General features: G+C 50.3%; 1 protein-coding gene across 4 annotated transcripts in view; it reads left to right on the forward strand.

Moving 5' to 3' along the window:
• The window catches only part of TGFBR3 (transforming growth factor, beta receptor III), a 200,850-nt gene that overhangs the window by 158,621 nt on the left and 22,188 nt on the right, over positions 1–20,041 (forward strand). For 3 of the 4 annotated variants that reach the window (XM_021088719.1, XM_021088721.1, XM_021088720.1), the window contains 7 exons: positions 2,944–3,133; positions 5,234–5,568; positions 5,972–6,124; positions 9,001–9,141; positions 9,293–9,451; positions 14,388–14,687; positions 17,873–17,993. In XM_021088719.1, the coding sequence (XP_020944378.1) occupies positions 2,944–3,133; positions 5,234–5,568; positions 5,972–6,124; positions 9,001–9,141; positions 9,293–9,451; positions 14,388–14,687; positions 17,873–17,993 (1,399 nt within the window). 4 annotated transcript variants of the gene reach the window in all.

Below are 20,041 nucleotides of genomic sequence, written 5' to 3' on the forward strand. Positions count from 1 at the left end.
GTTACCTGCTAAGAAAAAGAATTATGGAAAGAATCCTGGCTTTGCAGGCAGACAGGGCTGGATTCAAATCCCATTTCTCACTGACGTTTCTCCCAGTTGATCCTGGGCAATCTCCCTGAACGGTTTCCTTATCTGTGAAATGGGTACAAATCATTGTACGCACCTTGAGAGGTGTCGTGAGGGTTAGCAGGGGCCATTCATTCACTCAACAAGTATTTGTCAGATGCATATTTCATCTAAAGCACAGGTGCATTTTGCCTGCACATAGTGAGTTCTCAGCTACGTGTGCTAATTCTGTGAGCCTCAGGTCCCCCCTCTCTCAAAAGGAATAGTAAGGCCTGTCTCCGTAGATTTTGGAGGAGAATTAAATAATATATGTAAAGCACTTAGCACAGTGCCTGCCGTAAAAAGGAGGTTCATATCGTTCCATAAGCAGCTCTTTAAAAAATTGTCTGTAGGAGGAATTAACAAGGTGAAAACAGAGACAAATGTCTGCTAAAGGAATTGTGTGCAACTTGACGGGGTAGAGAGCTAAAGAAGAGCATCAGCGTGTGTGTGTGTGTGTGTGTGCGTGTGCGTGTGCGTGTGTATGTGTGTGTGTGTGTGTGGTGGGAAGAATGCAACCTCTAAATGACAGGATGGTCCAAAGAGATGCAGAGTTGTGTTGTGGGCAAGATTGGGACTACTGCAGGTGCCCACATCTCCATGCCCAGCTCTGGCTTTTAAGTCAGGTCCCTTAAGGGGGTTATGCCTTTGGAAGAACTTCTGAAGCAAAAAAGAGGAGATGGAGGAACTGTTAGAAGTTTCTCATTGTACTATTTACGCGGCCTGGGGGCTTCACGGTTGGAGATAGCTTCTTCTTTGAAAAGACATTTTTGACTCCCAGTGGGATCATGCGCTGCCGCCTCTGCCCAAGCCCTCCCCCGGGTGCCCCTCCAGACACCAGCACTTTTGACGCAAGTGCGTTGGGTGGTCGGGGGGCGGGGGAAGGCTCTCAGACCCTCCTCAGCTCGTCATCTGTCAGGAAGATGGGCTGGGAAAGGTGGCCGTGGAATTTGAGACCCGCTCGAACACCCCCAGCCGGCGTAGCTGCCGAGGCCCTGGAAAAGCCTGGGGACCCCCAGAGATACAGGGTCACGAATTCCCTCATCGCAGGGGACCAGCTTGCCCGCCTTTGTCCCAAACCTACTGCTTTACAAATGTGCAGAGGTCCAGCCTTGGGAGTCCCGAGCTGTGATCAGTAAGCTGTGCCGACAGCTCCTGGGGTTGCTGTGGGAAGGTGTACACAGCCATTCCGTGTTGGTCTGAACGGGCCGGTGGCAGTTGGGACGACAGGATTCTGGAAATAGGGCATTTTCGCAGCTGTCCAGCAACGTGAAGGGCGGAGGAGGCCGAGCCGTGTGGTTTCGTCCAGGGCTGTGGCTCCAGCCAAAATCCAAACCACGGGCTGCCGGCCTTGAAAGGCTGGAGGGAGTGCTGCCTAAGATGCTGCTGCTGGCTCAGCGGACTCAATGCACGAGAGGTTCTGGGGACAAGTTGGGTCCTTCCTGACTTCGCTTTGGTTTCCTTCCTTCCTCCTTCCCTGCCTCTCTTCTTTCCCCAAGGAGTTTTCTCTGATTATGATGCAGAGTAGAATAATCCCAACTCATGAAACTGAGTGTTTTGCAAATGGCTGCACAACTAGGTTCAGGCTCTCGGGTCCCTTGGCGTGTGCTGTCGTGACTGGCCAGTCGGGCAGTTTCTCCTCAGATACGCCCTTCAGGTAGCAGAAAAACATACCGTGTGTGATCCTTTAAGCTTTGAATTGAACACGTGTGTCCTCGGCCCGTCTCCCACAACCAGAAAGGCTGTGAGTCGACTATGCTTTTCCAGTGGGAAAGGATTAATATTTAGTCATGTCAGGGGCAAACAGAATGGGAAACAAATGCGGAATTTAGGAAAAATGCTGCATGTGTGCAGAAGAAAATAATTGGGCACGGAAATTAAAGTGATTTTTCTACAGCATGAAATGGCATGATCTGCTTGCTGGAAGAGCCTTCCACCCTGCTGAGCAGTTGTTGAAAATGTGTTGGCTTTCCTTTGGGGGCCCCCGCAGCATTCAGCTCCCTCCCCATCGGAGAGATCCCTGCCGTGGGCTGGGCGGCAGGAGGTGATATGCAGTGCGCCGCCTGTGTCCTTGCTCCTCAGAAGCCTTTCCTGGAAAGATTGCCGTCATTCAGTTTGAATTTCATAACTGATTACCCAGTGAAAGCTCCTTTTGAGACTTGTATTGCCGGAGAAAAATATTGGTACCTAGAGGGATGGCAACTGAATTAACAGAGAATAAAATCTAAGCACATTCTGTGCGTAGACTTGTTGAATAGCTGCCATTCCAGGATGGCTAGATTGGTCATACACTGTAAATGAAAGGCAGGCATTGGTGGCTTCACCGCGTGGAATTCAGTAGTTTACAAAGATGGGGCCGTCTCCACCGTGAAGTGACCAGGTCGTGCCTCTTCTTTCACACGACTCTAGGGCCCAGGAAGATGAGCACAGCGTCTGGGGCCACGTGACACTCACATCTGCATACTTTACGTATAATTTAAAATAAACGCAAGGAAAAGTTTGTCACACACATTTGGTAAAGGTGTGCCCATGATTGAAACTCTGTAGCGACGCGCTAGGTGTGCTTGCGGTACTTAGATTGTCAACCAGTGCAAAGCGTGATCGCCATTTGTGTCAACCTGAGCAACCCACGCGGTGTGACGACCCAGCGTGAGGAGGTGGTCCTTCCTCTGCTGGTGAAGAGTTTCACATCAGTGTTCTCAGCCCAAAGAAACAGGGAATCAAGAGAATAAATAAGTCTCTCATATGCACTGTAGAATGTACTTGCTGCAGATATTTAAGGACCTGTGTAATTTTATAGATTCGTGAGCGAACTCTTCCTATTCCTTTTCCTAACAGGCTCCCAACAGTATTGGCTTTGGGAGAGAAAGTGAAAGATCCATGATAATGACCAAATCAGTAAGAGATGACATTCCTTCAACCCAAGAGAAGCTGCTCAGGTGGGCTTTGGACAATGGCTACAGTCCAGTAACATCGTACACGGTGGCTCCTGTGGCCAACAGGTTTCATCTTCGGCTTGAAAACAATGGTAAGAGTGGTTAGCGTACGTAAAAATAGCCTGTAAATGAAATTTTCCAATGCAGAACTCTCATTTTGACTTAGATGATGCTCTTTTTCTGTTGCAAATATTAACGATTCCTTTGACTCTTTTTTACTATAAAGCTTGAGGTTATCTAGAATCGTGCTACGTTATTTTGGGGAAACCATCTGTCATACAGATTCGCCAGTGACGTAGAGCTGATTGTGTGTTGGAGGACTTGGTTAGAGGTGGTCTCCACTGTGATTTTATTGAAGAGAAATTAGCCCGGATTCGTTTCTCAGAGATGCGTAATGATCACTTGGGGCTGAACCCAGAGGCACTGGGGCTGCAGGAGAGAAGTCTTAGATCCGGCTGACTCTCCGAGGAAAAGAGTCACAAAGGCTAACACTTCTGCTTTCTCGTTCTTACCCAGAGAGAAGGCAGCAGTTATGACCCCACTCTGATGGAGGAGAAGGCAAAGGCTTCACAAGTTCTTGAGGTTTTCCAAGGAGTCCCTGGTGGCCTAGTGGTTAAGGAGTTGGCATTATCAATGCTGTGGCTCGGATTCAATCCTTGGTCTGGGAGCATCCACGTGCTGTGGACACGGCCATAACAAAAACAAAACAACAACCAGAATCCCCCCCCGCCAAATACCCACAAGATCTTGAGGTTTTCCTAGAGTCTTATAGATGGTGAGACTTGAACCCCGGGTTTTCTGATTCCCCAGATCTCTTGCTTACCACCTGGTATGGCTACGGAGTGCACTGCAATACACAAAGATTAGGAGCACAGGTTCAAGTCCCAGCCCTGCCATGTGTTCACCGTTTGGAAGTTGTCTAACCGCTAAGCCTCAGGTTCCTCCTCATAACACGGGGAAACAGCAGGACCCACCTCACCGGTGGTCGCAAAGGTTTTTATCAGTGTAGACGCTAAAACCTCCCAAGCTCCGACTGGTTTTGGACTCACACAACTGTGCCATCCTTTTCAAAAGGAGTATTGAAGATGTCCTCTGACAAAGCATATTGAAGAAGAATAGTTTTTAAGCAAAGAACGAGTAAGAAAGACTATGGCAGAACACGGAGGGGGATCGTATGGGAATCCGTCTTGCCCGAAGGCGTGAGTGAGTTTGCCTGGGCAGCTTTTTCTTTCTTCCTTCGGGACCAGGTTCTAAAAGCCCAGGTGCCCAGACACACCTGCCAGAACTCAGCAGTCAGAAAGGAGAGAGCAAAGGAATTTTTTTTTTTTTTTTTAATGGTGCTTTCATTTATTTATTTATTTATTTTTGCTTTTTAGGGCCACACCCACGGCATGTGGAGGTTCCCAGGCTAGGGGTCCAATCGGAACTACAGCCTACACCACAGCTCATGGCAACGCCAGATCCTTAACCCACGGAACAAGGGCTCGAACCTGCAACCTCCTGGTTCCTAGTTGGATTCCTTTCCACTGAGCAACAACAGGAACTCCGCCAAGTAATTTTAGAATACCAATATTGTTTCATGAAATCTTTAGAGAAGCTGTTCTAAAAACTCTCTCCATTCAAGGGAAGTATCTCATTGGCAATTGAATGGAACAGTATTGTCCCACATAACATTCCACTGGTAGATTTTTATAGCCGGAGAACGTTAGAAATCACCGAATCCAGTGGTTCTTCATCTTGGCTGCCTGTTGGAATCAGATGGGGAGCTTTAAAACAGAACACTTGGGTACCACCCCAGAGAGCCCAGTTTTTTGTTTTCATTTTCGGGGTTTCATTTTGTGTTTTGACCTGGGGTGCAGCCCGAGCATAGGAATATATATATATTTAAGCTCCCAGAGCAATTTCAACATGCAGCCAAAGTTGAGAACCACTGATCTAATCCAACATCTTAATTTTACATACTGGGAAGCCAAGGCACAGAGGAGTGAGCCACTTAGCCAGAGGCACTCGGCCCACTAGGAAGACCTCCAGGACTGGAGTTCAGGCTTCCAGGCTCCTCGTGTCTTGTGGACGTTGCTTGTTAAGGGCGCCTTTACACCTGCCGCGCCTTGCCAGTCTGCCCTGTCGCTCTCGTGGGGGCGACTGGGGCCTGGCCTCAAACGCTGATGCTTTGTCTTCTTCTCTCCCCGCAGAGGAGATGAGAGATGAGGAAGTCCACACCATCCCTCCTGAGCTCCAGATCCTGCTGGACCCTGGCGCCCTGCCTGTCCTGGACCACCCACCCATCCGGGGAGGGGGCGGCCGGCATGGAGGCCTTCCCTTCCCTTTCCCTGATATCCCCAGGAGGGGCCGGCAGGACGGAGGAAAAGACAGGCTCCCTCGGCCAAAGGACCCTGTTGTCCCCAGCATCCAGCTGCTTCCTGGTCCCAGAGAGCCCCAGGAGGCGCAGGGGAGCAGGGATGTCGCCCTGTCAGTCAGATGCGACAGTGAAAAGATGCTCGTAGCTGTAGAGAAAGATTCTTTTCAGGTTAGTGCAGGCCCTTAAAGCGAGACGGGCCTCCTCCCACCTTGCCTCCGTCTGCAGTAGTGGTTTCCCTCCAGCTCTTTCACTTTGAACCCGGGAGGTTTGATAGTGTTTTCTCAGTTGGACCGGCTCACTTCCCCTTGGCTGGGATTCTCACCCGGTTCCTGTTGTTCTCAGTGAGGGGGGTTCCAGAGCCTTGTGTGTCAATATTTTGCTGTCACATTTCCAAGGCCAACAAACACAATTCTTGGGCTGTTGAGCGATGGGGGGCTGGGAAGGCGTAAGCGGGGAGGGGAGACGCAGGCCCCCAGCAGCCTGTGCTTGGAAGAGCCGGCGAGATGTGTGCCCCATGTGCTGTGGGACTGCCTGGGGCCCGCCTCTCAGTCTTTGGTGGTTGTTGCTTTAGGCCAGCGGCTACCCCGGGCTGGAGCTGACCCTGTTGGATCCCACGTGCAAGGCCAAGACGAATGGCACGCACTTCATTTTGGAGTCTCCCCTGGACGGCTGCGGCACTCGGCACCGGCGGTCGGCCCCCGACGGAGTGGTGTACTATAACTCTGTGAGTGCTCGCCCCGCGCCAGAGCCTGGCCGGCTCTTGCTTGGAAATTAGTCTTCGGGTTCCGATGAAAGTGGAGGGCAGGTGCCCCAGGCTGAAGCGTCAGCTCGCAGCCAGATGGGCGGCACCTGGCCCTAAGCCCTTGTTTCTTTTGCTGCTGGTCCGTGGGAGCTGGGAGGCCCGTTTCTCGGCTGGCGCCCTTTCCCACCCTCCTTCCGTCTCCTGGTGGCAAAGGGCTCATGGCCAGGCGATGGTGACTTTCTGTGGCTCCGCTGTGGGACCAGATGGCCTGGTCCACATGACGGTGCAGCAAGCCCGTGGGCTCTGAGTGAGCACCTGCGTACAGCTGCGCGGCCCAGGTCCGAGGCTCTCTGGCCCCAGGAGAGTCTTGTCGAGAAGTGGGGTGCCTCCCTCCTGCGCTGAAGAGCCCAAAGAGAGAAAGCTGCAGAGGGCCTTCGGGATTGTTAAATCTCTGTCTCTAAGAAAGCCCGGAGTTGATACCGTCTCCTCCTTTTGAAGTCACCTGGGCAGGGTCCTCAGACGCCCCCAGCGACAACCCTTTGCAGCAGGCAAAACCTTCCCCTTCCAGACAGCACTCCCGTCACTTTGTCTCAGTCCATTCTATTCAGCTAGAACCTATTCTTTTTTGTGTGTGTGTCTTTTTGCTATTTCTTGGGCCACCCCTGCGGCATATGGAGGTTCCCAGGCTGGGGGTCGAATCAGAGCCGCCACCGGCCTACACCAGAGCCACAGCAATGCGGGATCCGAGCCGCGTCTGCAACCTACACCACAGCTCACGGCAACGCCAGATCCTCAACCCACTGAGCAAGGGCAGGGACCGAACCCTCAACCTCATGGTTCCCAGTTGGATTCGTTAACCACTGCGCCACAACGGGAACTCCAGCTAGAACCTATTCTTACAGACGCAGACACTAAACAGTGAAGATTGAAAGAATGGGAGCATGAGATTTTGAAAGGACTGTAAAGTGATCGTTTGCAACCAGAGTTGTCCTTTTCCTGGTAGCAGTCAGGCTCACAGCTCGTGTGTCCAGCTTGGACAGGGCGTGTGCCTGCTCAGCGCCCTCCCCGGTTCCGGCCCGGGCCTGGAGGGCGGCAGCCACTGTTCATTCCGCAGATAGGCCTGACCCGTCGAGAGAGGGGACTGGCCATCCGGTCCGTGTGGCCCGTGTGGGGACTGAGTCTCCCGTGAGCCAAGCTTATTGTTCCTCAGATCATCTCCGAATGTTTGAGCTGGAAAGAACCTTGAGATGATCTCATTCGACTTCCTGCTTCGCAGGTGAGGAAATTGAACTCCAGGGAGTTCAGAGCCTTGCTTGGCCCTGAAGTGCTCCTGATTGGTGGAGCCAGGACTGAATCCAGCTTCCCGACCCTGACCCCTCGTGCACGAAGCTCGCCCCAGCGCTGGGCTGGAGCAGCTAACCTCCCTTCATTACTGGAATAACTTAAAACCCTTGACCTGTGATGAGCACTTTCCTGCCAAAGCCAACGCTCCCTTTCTTGCCATTAGCCAGTTTTTCCGAAGTAGTGAATGTTGCAGATAATTGGTATCCTTGATTTTGGAATTTTAAACGTGTATCTCCATTAATGCCAATAAGAGGCCAGGGTAATTTGCATATTAAGTTAAAAAAAAAAAAGGGTCATCTGCCTCAGGAGAGCAAGGTGTAACCCTTCTTTTTCAAATGAGGATATCGAGAGCAGGTGATAACCTGGTTCGCTTCCGGTGCTCAGTGCTGTCTTTTGAGGACCTGGTAAGGGCTGGAGAGGCGGTCTCCCCTCATTCCCTTCCCGTCTATGCTCTTCAGTGGCTAGTTTAATGGTTTCTTCCAGTTCTAATTGTTTTCGGCAATTTTCACCTTCCCCATGTATTTACATTTTGCAATGTATTCAAAATCTAAGGAGGTGAGGCGAAAAATCAGACCCCAAAAGGCATAGCTGGCCAACACATGCAAAGAAATTAGGATTTTATTTATGGAGTCCTGGCCCTTAGGCAATTTTTTTCCATCTTATCTGGAACTAATCTAGAAGTAATTGTTTCAGCCAGCGTTAGGATGGAGGGTGGTGGCATGAAACGACGTTCTTTCCTGCATGTCTACACCATCGGAAGGTACTGGGGAAGCCGGGGGAGTGTAGGAGAGAGGCCGGGGGGACTGGCTCAGCGGGAATCCTGAGTCCCTTTGCTTCCAACACAGGCCAGACTTTATCAGCCTCGATGGATACAAGTAACACGAGCTCCTTGGATTCGCTCCATCGTAGTGTGTCTTAGAGTTGCAATATAAGGAGACCCACGGACACCCCTACAGTACTTGGGGGCCTGTTGCCAACCCCATCCAACCCCATTCCAGTGTCAGGTGTTTTCCCACCATTTAAGATTACTTATGTTTTCTCCCAGGGGAAAATACATATTTTAGTTTAAATCCTCATTTAAATATGCATTGAGCGTCTTCATTTTCATCTCTTTGAGAAGGAAATCGTAAAAAAAATTTGGTTTTTTTTTGGAGTTCTCGTCGTGGTGCAGGGGAAATGAATCTAACTAGGAACCACGGCCTCGATCAGTGGGTTGAGGATCCGGGGTGGCCGTGAGCGGTGGTGTAGGTCGCAGATGCACCCCGATTCCCCATCCCGTGTGGCTGTGGCCGTGGTGTAGGCTGGCGGCTGCAGATCAGATTGGAGCCCTAGCCTGGGCACCTCCGTGTGCCACAGGTGCGGCCCTAAAAAGCAAAAAACAAAGCAAACAAACAAAACTTGGGTTGTTTTTTTTAAAGTCAGATTTTCAGTGTGCCTCTGGTGTTTTGTGGGGGTCACCGAGCGCCTGTGACTTGGGGTTTTTCTGACCCTGTGTGCACTGTCCTGCCTTTTAGATCGTCATCCAGGCGCCGCCCTCGGGGGACAGTAGCGGCTGGCCAGAGGCTTATGAGGACTTGGAGTCCGGTGATAACGGATTTCCAGGGGACGTGGACGAAGGCGACGTGGCCCTCTCCAGCCGGCCGGAGCTCGTCGTGGTACGTGTGTGTCTGCAGCAGGTGGTGTGTGAAGCAGGCTGTCTGTCTGGTTGCTTTCAGCCGGGGCGCGTGGGAAAATCGAATCACCTGCGACGGGCCCCAGGTCGGGGAGCTGCAAGCTAACGCTTCGTTTGCCTGGTTTCTTCCCCAGTTTAACTGCAGCCTGCGGCCCGCCAGGCATCCCAGCAGAGCCCAGGACCCACCCACCAGAAACGTCACTTTCAGCATGGACCTCTACACCACGGACCTCTTTCTAGCGCCCGCCCAGGGCGTCTTCTCTGTGGCCGAGAACGGACACGTGTATGTGGAGGTGAGAGCCCCCTGTCCGCCCCGGCTGTCAGCTCATCGTGGCCGTGTCACAGCTCCCAGACGGGAGTGAAGACGGCTCTTCCCGCCCCTCCCCTCGGCCCTGACCTGCTCCGGGTGAGGGCCGGGCTCAGAACCGCTTCCAGGTTGATTCCAACCAAAGCAGGACCTTTCAGGATTCAGTTATGGTAAACGGAGAGAGTATTTTATACATGAGTGGATGCTTGTTAAAAAAAAGAAATCGGCCCTGTGAATTCTCGTAAAGCCCTGTCCTAGCGTTTTTGAAGCAGTTGTTTAGTAGTTACAGCATCAGAGTTAACCAAAGACTATTTCGTACCACCTCACATATTATCTTTTATTTTATTTTATTTTTGTCTTTTGTCTTTTTAGGGCCGCACCAGTGGCATATGGAAGTTCCCAGGCTAGGGGTCGAATCGAAGCTACAGCTGCCGGCTTCCACCACAGCCACAGCCACGCCAGATCCGAGCCGTGTCTGCAACCTACACCACAGCTCACGGCCACGCCGGATCCTTAACCCACTGAGCGAGGCCAGGAATCGAACCCGCAACCTCATGGTTCCTAGTCGGGTTCATTACCACAACAGGAGCCACAGCAGGAACTCCTCATATCATGTTTTAAATAGTGCGCGCTTTTGAGTGAAATACTGTGTGCTACCATATCTCATAAAAAATGTTTTTATCTAGGTCATTATCCAAATGTATCTATAAATGTATTAAAACTGTTTCTGTGTAGAACAGTAATAATCATGCATAAGGTACATGTGTGGAATGTCTACAAAACTATTGGACAGCAGTGCTGACAACAACAGCTCACGTTTATTGAAGAGTCTTTTGTGCCCAGCTCAGCCCTAAGTATTGTAGTCATCTACGCTTGGAAGCAATTCTCTGAAATAGGACTAAATCAGTATTCTCATTTTCTGGATGAGCAGTGGAAGCACAGAGTTGTCTAAGGTCACATGGTGAGTACCTAGCAGCGTTCAGAGTCAGGGTTCATCCTCGGGTCGCCTGGCTCCAGAGCCCACCCCGTTATCCGCTGGAGGCTCTTGTTTGTCCTCAAAGGGCCGTGTGAGGAAGGGGGAAGCCGTAACCTCTTAGCAGGGCAAAGATCTGGGCTCCCAGATTCTAGGGACGATAAATATCCTTTTGGCCCCAGGAGGTCGGCTGGTTTTACAGGAAGTTGCCCCTGGCCGAGCTGGTTTGGGTTCTCTGCTGCAAGCTGGTGTCTCCATCACCGGGAGAGGTGAGAAGCCTAAGGGCTGAAATGGGTACAGCCATGCATTAAAAGTGGCTTCGGTGCACATCCTTCTATTGAAAAAAACAGATAACGCTCGTTTGTACTGACTCTGGGACGGAGCCTGCGGCTCTGGACATTTTCCTGGGTCGTCTCCTCTTTTTTGATCCCTCTTCTGAGAGACCTTCTCTTTCTGGGGGTGTCCCCGCGCAGAGGCCTCTCCTTGTCCTGCTTTTCCAGCTGCACCGTCCACAGGCACATTGGTCAGTGGCTGTCTTGTGCTGTGGATTTTAGGGGTGCTGCTTAATTCCAGTCTGTTCTTTTCCAGATGGGTGCCTGGCCTTGCCAATGTGTGGCTTTGCTGCCTTAGGCTAATCAGTGGCCAGTCTTTCTCGTGTCTCCTACCCGGGTAGCCTGGGTACTTTGAGTTTAACCCCCATCTCCCCCCATCCCACCCAGTGCTGGCTTACTTGAAGTATGTTTTCTTTTTCATTCGTATTTTCCCATTTATATATCATCTCTATTGTTCATCATTAAATTTAATCAGAGACACGGTCAAGTGATTAAAAAAAATTTTTTTTGCTATACCTTTTTTTTTTTTGTCTTTTGTCCTTTTAGGGCCACACCCACATCATATGGAGGTTCCCAGGCTAGGGGTGAATCAGAGCTGTAGCCACCAACCTACGCCAGAGCCACAGCAATGCCAGATCCGAGCTGCGTTGCGACCTACACCACGGCTCATGGCAACATCAGATCCTCAACCACTTAGCAAGGCCAGGGATCGAACCTGCAACCTCCTGGTTCCCAGTTGGATTCGTTTCTGTTGTGCCACAATGGGAACTCCGTGCTATATCATTTTAATTAATTAATTTATTTATTTTTAAAATTAAAGTGCAGTTGATTTACGGTGTTGTGTCAGCTTCTGCTGTGCAGCAAAGTGACCCAGTCACCCACCATTTAAAATATCATGTACACAGAAGAGAATCTGGGGGGACAGAAGGGTTTAGGATGCTTTATTTTAAAGTGACTTTAAAACACTTAAAATATGGGAGAAAATTTGTAAATACTTTGCTAAATAGGATAGCAGCTGTGCCTAGTCTTTGCTTCCCAGTTTGGGCTCCACTGGTGATAAGATTTTTTTTGTTTTTATTGGGGGGGGGATAATAAGTCAAACTTACTAAAGCCTTGACCTGGTCTAAAGAACTATTTTCCAGTTTCTTATCCCAGCCATCCCATCATACCCCCTTCCAGAATCTTCTGCTCTCTCTAAATCATAGTATCAAGACATTATCAGTTTTGCCACCTGGTCTGTGGTCACCAGGGGGAACAGTTGGCTGTTTTTCTTTTAGTTTGTCTTGGGGAATTTTTAAGAGTATTTATAACCTCCCCCCAAATGTAAATCTGGAATAGCACACCACTAATAGGTGACATTTATTAACCAGCAGGGAACTGTGTTATTTGCTGGTAGCTTTGGCCGTGCAGGTGCACTGGTAGGTGCTAGTGACCTGGTCCTGGGGGTGGGGTCGGGCAGAAACTGAGGTTTGGCGCTCACAGCGCGTGAGCAGCAGCGCCTGCGGTTTCCCTGGGCTGGTCTCACCCCAAAGCCTGGCTCCGGCCACTCCCCATTTCCAGACCACTTCAGAGTGAATTTTGACAAGACTTTTTTCCTCTCAAACAACGTTTGGGGATGCGCTGGACGTAGAAGCCGTTGCACTGCCTGCATTTTTGAGATTAGCGAAAAGGTGTGCATGTCTTCTGTCACATTTTCCACTGCGGGTCTGAGTTCATGGTTAAGGGCACTTTTTAGTAAGTAGAGACGGTGCGATTTGCCATTTTTCCAGGATAAAACATCTACATTTTCAGAAATAGTGTAAAAAAAGGAAGCATGACTATTTGGACTACCAAACCCTCCTTCTGGAAGGACTTCTTACCAGGCACCCTCCCCTCCCTGGCCACGTCTTGAGCCGCTTGAATTGGCCCCGTAGCTCTAGTGAAACAGTGACGGGAAGATGGACGTGCATTCCGAAGACCATGGTTTTACCCAGTATTTGCCAGACGTGATCTTGCCCAAGTCGTCTGTCCTGTGCGTTCAGGTCCTCCTCCATGTATGAGATGAAGACGGAAGTGTTTATGCGTAAGATTGTTCTCAGGGTGTAAGCCTTAAGGCACAACAAAATGACACGGTCACAGTCAGCTTCCTGTTGAGCATCTTGGAGTTAACCACATAGGAATCTTCCTAAATAGAGCCGTGGACTGCAAGCCCCCGCGGCCCCGGGACTTCCCCTGGGCATCTCAGAATGAAACGTGTGTTTATATCTTCATGCCTCTGAAAGGGTTCTGGGGTTACTGGCCTGTGGTTAAGCACCAATGTTCTTTCTAAAGCGTTTAAGTTTATTTTGATCCTTAGTTGAGTCAAGGAATGAGGCAATAGAGGCGACAGGCCGGTCACCCAGGGAGCCCTGTGTCACCAGATGGAGAGCCCGGTGGGGGTCGGGGATTTGAGCTGAGTTCAGGCGAGCAGAGATGTGCATTCTGTGTACACTTGGCCAAACACGACTTCCTGTTTCTAAAGAAAAGAACCTTAACCAGCTTTGGACGCAGCCGCACAAATGTTCTGCAAGAGGGAGGAGCGTCGAGGAGTCGGAAACGTTCCTGATGAGATTTCCCTGAAAATACCCTTGGGCTTAAAGAGTGACGGGGGAGTACTTGGCAAGGTCTGGTGTGGCCCTCTGAGCAGCTGGGACACTTGGCCAGGCCCCCGACGGCCGCCAGGCTGCACCTTTCCCCAGTCCAGCCCCGGAGCACCTCGCTGCTTCCCCACGAGGCCGGATTCTAGAAGGAGCTACGGCTTTCCTGCACCGTTTAGGCTCACGCTGACCTGCTGCCGTTGAGACGCTTGGGCTTCCCTGACCAGCCGAAATAGAGTCTGCTTCTGTCCTTTATTTTTTGAGTAAATTTTAAGAAGCGCTTGCCTGACACGTGATACACTATTATGACACCAGGGCCTTTGCCTGTGGGGGTTTTATTTATTTTGGAAAATCCACTTTTTTAAATGTTAATGATTTTTATTTTTTTCCATTACAGCTGGTTTACAGCATCCTGTCAGTTTTCTACTGTACAGCAAGGTGACCCCGTCACACATACATATATACATTCTTTTTCTCCCATTGTCATGCTCCATCATAAGGGCCTAGGTATAGTTCCCAGGGCTGTACCGCAGGATCTCATTGCTAATCCATTCCACAGGCAACCGTTTGCATCTGCTAAGCCCAGATTCCCAGTCCGTGCCCCCTCCCTCCCCCTTCCCCTCGGCATCCACAAGTCTGTTCTCCACGTCCAGGAGGAAAATCCACTTTAGGTGCATTGAGGCGCTTTTATTTTTATTTCCCAGGGGACTTAGGAGGGGTCGTAAAGACTTATTTGTATCTTGTATTAGAATCTTTCAGGCTGGCACTGGAACAAAGTAGAAATAGTTCACTCTTGTCATCCCTGTCACGTTTAAATGGGGACCTTCTCTTTCTTCAACCAGCGTATGTTGCTTCTGTCATTAGAAAGAAGACTCTATAAGTATGTTATGACCATCTAGTAGCATCTCTCATCGGAAGGGCGGCGTTGGTACGTCACCCTTGTGCCTAGACGGATGCTGAGATGCTAACCCGTTGCCGATCCATCGTTCTGTGCTGTTGCAGGTGTCTGTTACCAAGGCCGACCAAGAACTGGGATTTGCCATCCAAACGTGCTTCATCTCCCCGTACTCGAACCCGGACAGGATGTCTGACTACACCATCATCGAGAACATTTGCCCGAAGGATGAATCCGTGAAATTCTACGATCCCAAGAGAGTCCACTTCCCCATCCCACAGGCCGAGACAGATAAGAAACGATTCAGCTTTGTTTTTAAGCCCGTCTTCAACACGTCCCTGCTCTTTCTGCAGTGCGAGCTCACGCTGTGTACCAAGAGGGAAAAGGAGCCCCAGAAGCTGCCTAAGGTGAGTGGCTTCGTCCACGGGTACCGCTATTTTGACATTTTTAGGTGCATGTGTGTGGCGGCGGGGGGACCTCCAGAGACGTCGAATCACAGCTGACTGCAGGTTGAGGTTTTTGATTTGGGACCTGCCCAACTGAAGTAATAAAGTCTGTGTGAGCAGGGGACTGTGCGTTTTATGGAGTCTTAGAGAATAAATCCTGACAGTGTGATGTTTTTGTTCCAATGCATGCTACTCAGTAGTATCTTGCAGATGATAAATCAAGACTGTTTTCCATTGAAGGAGAGCTCTGGCTTTATCTTCGCTTTTCAGATAGCGTGCGATGCCAAGAGTGTGGAGAGCCGAAGGCCGAGCTCAGTGTGAGGGTTCGTTTTTCCAGGTCCCACTGCGATTTGTATTTGCAGTTGTTTTTTGACCTTCTCCGTGTGAGTTATAAGGTTGACTTGTCTCCTGAGGGCTTCTAAGGGAAACGAACAAATACTTTAATTTTTGTGGGTTTCACATCGGTTCGTCATGTTTGCCTCATGTCACTCCCTGCATGGAACCAGGATGTTCTGTTGCCACAACAGAAATCAGAGCCCTTTGACCTGCTGGCGTGGCCACGGTAGGGGGTCTGCAGGGTGGTTACCTCATGCTTTGGGCCTTGTGCCCAGAGGGTGTCGTCTGCTGCAGTTTTGTGCCTGTGATCTGCCACGATTATGTATAATTTCATACAGGCATTTATTCTTTTTAAATATCTTGCTCGGCGTCAGCCTACTTCTAATCCTTTCATAGTCACGTCTCAATCAATGTCTGAAAGTCTGATAATTGAGCTGTATCATTGGACCTGTGTGAATGGAATTCTCTCGCCTCATATAGAGGTTATAAGAAATAGGTGTAGAGGTAGAAGGAAAAATGATTATTGGGCAGATTACTATTTATTTGCATTCTTTTTACATTTTTTTTTGGCCTCACCCATGGCATGTGGAAATTCCCCCACCAGGGATTGAACCTGAGCCACTGCGGTGACAATGCCAGCGCCTTAACCTGCTGAGTTACCAGGGAGCTCCTGGATGGATTACAATTGATCCAAATTCCTTGCACTATTATGTTCCCCTGAGCGTCCATTTCTCCATAAGACCACAGGAAACTGTAATACACGTGAAAATACAGCAAAGCCCATCACAGTCCTTAGGGAACATGTGTCTGTGAGGTGATTTAGGCTCTGTTCTTTCGGTTGCCTTTGGAGACTCCGGGGCCTTAGCCCGTGTGCCTTCACGTGCAGTGGCCATCCAGGTGCAGTGTGGTGGACAGGCGGTGGAGAGGCTTGCGGAGCTGCACGCGTGCTGTGGGGCCAGAGGGTAGCTTTTAGGAGTTAGGATCTACGAGGGGAGGCCTGGCAGTGACCAGGGGTCTTCAGTGATGCCTGTGGCCGTCACCTTCTCGTGAGCCTGGCCTGTGGCAGTCCGGCTTCCGAGTGTGTTCATCTGTAATTAGTCCTAAGATTTCCTTCCAGAACATTCAGAGGAGAGCTCCAGTCCCAGGGGATGATATGGGACATGACCCTAAACCTGAAGTCACTGTTCATGCCCGAGGCAAAAGCTCGGGCGGGAAGAGCGTGGCGGCCGAGCAGGCAGGTCTGCTGCTTAGTGACCGGCCTGCAAGCAAGTCCCTGACCTCTGACCTCTCAGAACCCGCTTGGCCTCGTCTGGACCATTGATGCAGCTGTACTGCCTCCTTCCTGGGGGAGGGGCCGGCGAGACCACATGCGGAGCTGTCACCCCTGCTCCCTGTTTGCCGCCTACGGGTGATAGTTCCACATTTCTCGGAGTACTTTCTGTGACAGTGGACAGAGCCAGAGAATCTTTTTTTTTTTTTTTTTTGCTTTTTAGGGCCACACCTGCAGCATATGGACGTTCCCAGGCTAGGGGTCGAATCGGAGCTGCATCTGTGACCTGCAGCACAGCTCACAGCAACACCAGATCTTTAACCCACGGAGTGGGGCCAGGGATGGAACCCACGTCCTCATGGATCCTAGTCGGGCTCGTTACCACTGAGACATGATGGGAACTCCCAGAGCCAAAGAATCTTCTGGGAAGCGTTCTCAAAGATCATTGGGTCCAACCCTGCCCATTGCTGACCAAGTCGAGGCTGCAGAGCTCCGTGTCTTGCCTCGGGTCCTGCAGTAAGTCTGTCGTAGAGTCAGAGACTCTTGTTTGACCGGAGAACTAGCAGGAAAGTAAGAAGGCGTTTCTTAAAATGAAGTCTTTTCAGTAATGATTCCTTTCCATGGAAAAGCCTTTGTTTCCCTTTACCAGAGGGCTGTTATAAAGGCTTTTCTTGTTTGTTTTGGTTTTATTGGGGGGTGGGGGCAATTTTCCTTCATGCCGCTCAGAGCAACAGTGACAGTAGGGCTGCAAGTCTTTGGTCTTTTGTGATTGGAAAAGCCGGAAGCTAATTAAGTTTACGGGGTGCCTGCTGTCTATAGACATTTAAAATCCTTCGTATATTTCCTCTTCCAACAAAAGGGAATGATTGTCCTTGACATTGGAGGTTCCCCTATTGATGAAAGAGGCAAAAGGTAATGGACTCTGCTCCTACGTTTAAGGAACAGCTACCCCAGGCTTGGGCGTGAGAGCTGTACGTTTGGAGCCTTAAAACAGCTAGAAACAGCTGATCGCAGGGCCTCCGCACCTGGGCACAGCTCCCCAGGACTTTATTTGGGAACATTAAAAGCAGATGACCCTGGCAAGCTTCCTTTCGCATGACCCTCGACCAGGATTAAAAAATCAAACACACTCGACAACATGATTATCGTTTTGGACAACAAATGCAAAAATCTGTCACCCTCGTAATGCAGTACATGCAGTTTCCCACAATCACAAATCACAGACATGAGCCGTTGATGCGACGCCAGCTTGGTGACGGGCCAACATTCGTCATATAGTTTCTTTATTTTTCAGACCAAATAAACGCTAAAACCTCCCGTTGTTTTGTGGGAAGCCGTCCAGCAATATTTGCATCTTTAAGCGCAGCTGAGAACACACTGGGGCTGCTCCCATCTCCCTGGTTGTTTGTGGTTCTTTCAAAGCCACCCCAATCTCCTGTTTTGCTGGGTAAACCGCTGTGGGCGGTCCGCTCAAGGGCCGCGGGGCACCCGGGACGCTGTGGGCCTTCTGGGTGACCTGCTCTGCTCGGCTTCTCTGCAGTGCGTGCTGCCCGATGAAGCCTGCACCTCGCTGGACGCCTCCATGATCTGGGCCATGATGCAGAATAAGAAGACCTTCACCAAGCCCCTGGCCGTGATCCACCACGAAGTGCAGTTCAAAGGTGCGTAGCGGGGGCTCGTCAGAGAGGAGGGCCTGCGGGCTCCTCCTGTAGGAGCCCCACTGCTCTAAGGCCAGGTCCGGGTTGATGCACAGGATAAATTAATGACCAGTTAGCGACTTTAGAAAAGGGTTCGTTGCCCAAGGAGCCTTTTCCTTAGTTGCTTCTCCTGCTGCCATGCGGTTAGCGCTGCATTTGCAGATGAGGTCCTCTTTAGCTCTGAGATCAGAGTCCAGGTTGACAGTCACAGTGTCACTCTTGCGTGCAGATGGGCAGGAGAGGGTTGTAGAGTTCCCTCGGGGATTGCAAGTCCCCAGCGCATCGCCCCGTCATCTGCCGGCTAAAGCCGCCGCAGGGCTTTGTCAAGGTCGCGTGCCTGGGGGGGGCAGGTACGATGTTGGTGAACACTGTGCCTTTTGGTGTCTCAGGCGGAAGGGAGGTCAAGGAGCATTGTTCAAAGGTGTCACTGTCCCCGCTAGCCGGCAGTGGGCCTTCGCCGCTCTCCCCTCCAGTCTTGGAGTGTCTTTTTCTTGATCTGGAGAAGGAGGGATTTGGACCAGATGTGACCCCCAGGGGCCCGTTCAGCTGAAACGCTCCACGAGACTGTTCGAAGGATCACAACAAGTTTTCACGCGTCTCCCGGCCGTCCTAAAGTTGGTGTGAAATGCGCAGATTCGATGTGTATTGGTTCCTCACCCATGTTTTTGTGGTGGTTGTTTGTTTTACTTCATTAGTTGGTTTCCAACCATTTGAAACAGTTATAACAGCCTCTGTCTTCCTGTAGATGGATTGCCCAAAGGGTTAGTTAATTAGGTCCAGGGAAAGGAATAAGACTAAATTCATTGTGTCGCAAAGTGTATCATGATGGGACAACAGCTGGCTCAGTTTTGTGCTCTGGAAGTGGTTTCACAACAGCAGCAGCCAACTCGGACTGCATCTGTTCCTCTTACCTATTTTGAGAGAGGTAATTCTGCAGCTCATTGCAGGCAGCAGCTTGCTTTTCCCTATGCCAGACAATGATCAGGCATTCATATTGCAGCAGTATAACTTCCAGTAATTCATTCATTCTTCTTTTAAGTCTGGTGGTATTTTTCTAAGTAATTCCTCTTGTAAATTAGGTAATTACTTTTATTTAAACTTAGAGTGTAATTATCCTGAAAGTTCAATGTTTTCTTTATATAAAAGTCCAAGAGGAAAGTTTGACTGAATATCAAAGCAATTTCATGAGATTTGCTAATTGAGACTAGATTTTAGTGGAGAAGCATGTGGCGAAGAGAGTTTATTGCTTAGATTCGTTAAACAAATTGAGAAGGTTAGACTGTAGGCAGGTTCCCAGGGGCTGAATGCAAATATGCTTTCTGACTTTACATCAAACTCGGTAGGTTTTCTGGGCTTTATGAGTGACTCCTCTTTTATGTTTATTTTCCTTGACTCTAGAAACCCTTCTGCTCCATGCAGGCTCCTGGAGTCTGTGCTGTTTCCCTCTAACGCTCAGAGCACTGGCATAATCATTTATAAAGGGAATATGACCATTTGCCTGATAGCATTGGTTTATTTGAAAAACAGCCGGATGGTGCATGTTCTTCCGGCTGGTGAGCCTGTGTGTTACCGAGTGAGATTCAGATCCTCTCGGAGCTCGGGCAGTGGGCAGATCTCTTCGTGGGAATGACTTGGGGTAAAAACGTCCCAACCGTGGGATGGTTTCCTGCCCTCTTACCTCGCAGGTGCTCTTTGCAGACCACGCCAGCCTGTCGCTCTCCCTGCCCATTTGCTCGTCCTATTTCTCCACCCTCGGGTCGTCTGGGCAGCAGATGGAGGCTCTGGTTGTCCACTTCACAGCCAGCCAGAGGGCTCTCCGAGGCTCCCACATGTGCGAGGTGGTGTTTCTTCCTTCTGTGGTCGGGAAGAATGGGCCACCAAGACGAAAAGAATCCTGGAGCCCTCCTCTGGGGATCGTCTCTCTAGAGGGACGCCCCTGAGCTCTGCAGTGCATCTTTGCCACCTTGGGTCTCTCGGTCCCTTGGGGACCAGCATCGGGTTATCGTTCTCTA

This window comes from Sus scrofa, chromosome 4 (assembly GCF_000003025.6).
Source record: "Sus scrofa isolate TJ Tabasco breed Duroc chromosome 4, Sscrofa11.1, whole genome shotgun sequence".
Lineage (NCBI taxonomy): Eukaryota > Metazoa > Chordata > Mammalia > Artiodactyla > Suidae > Sus > Sus scrofa.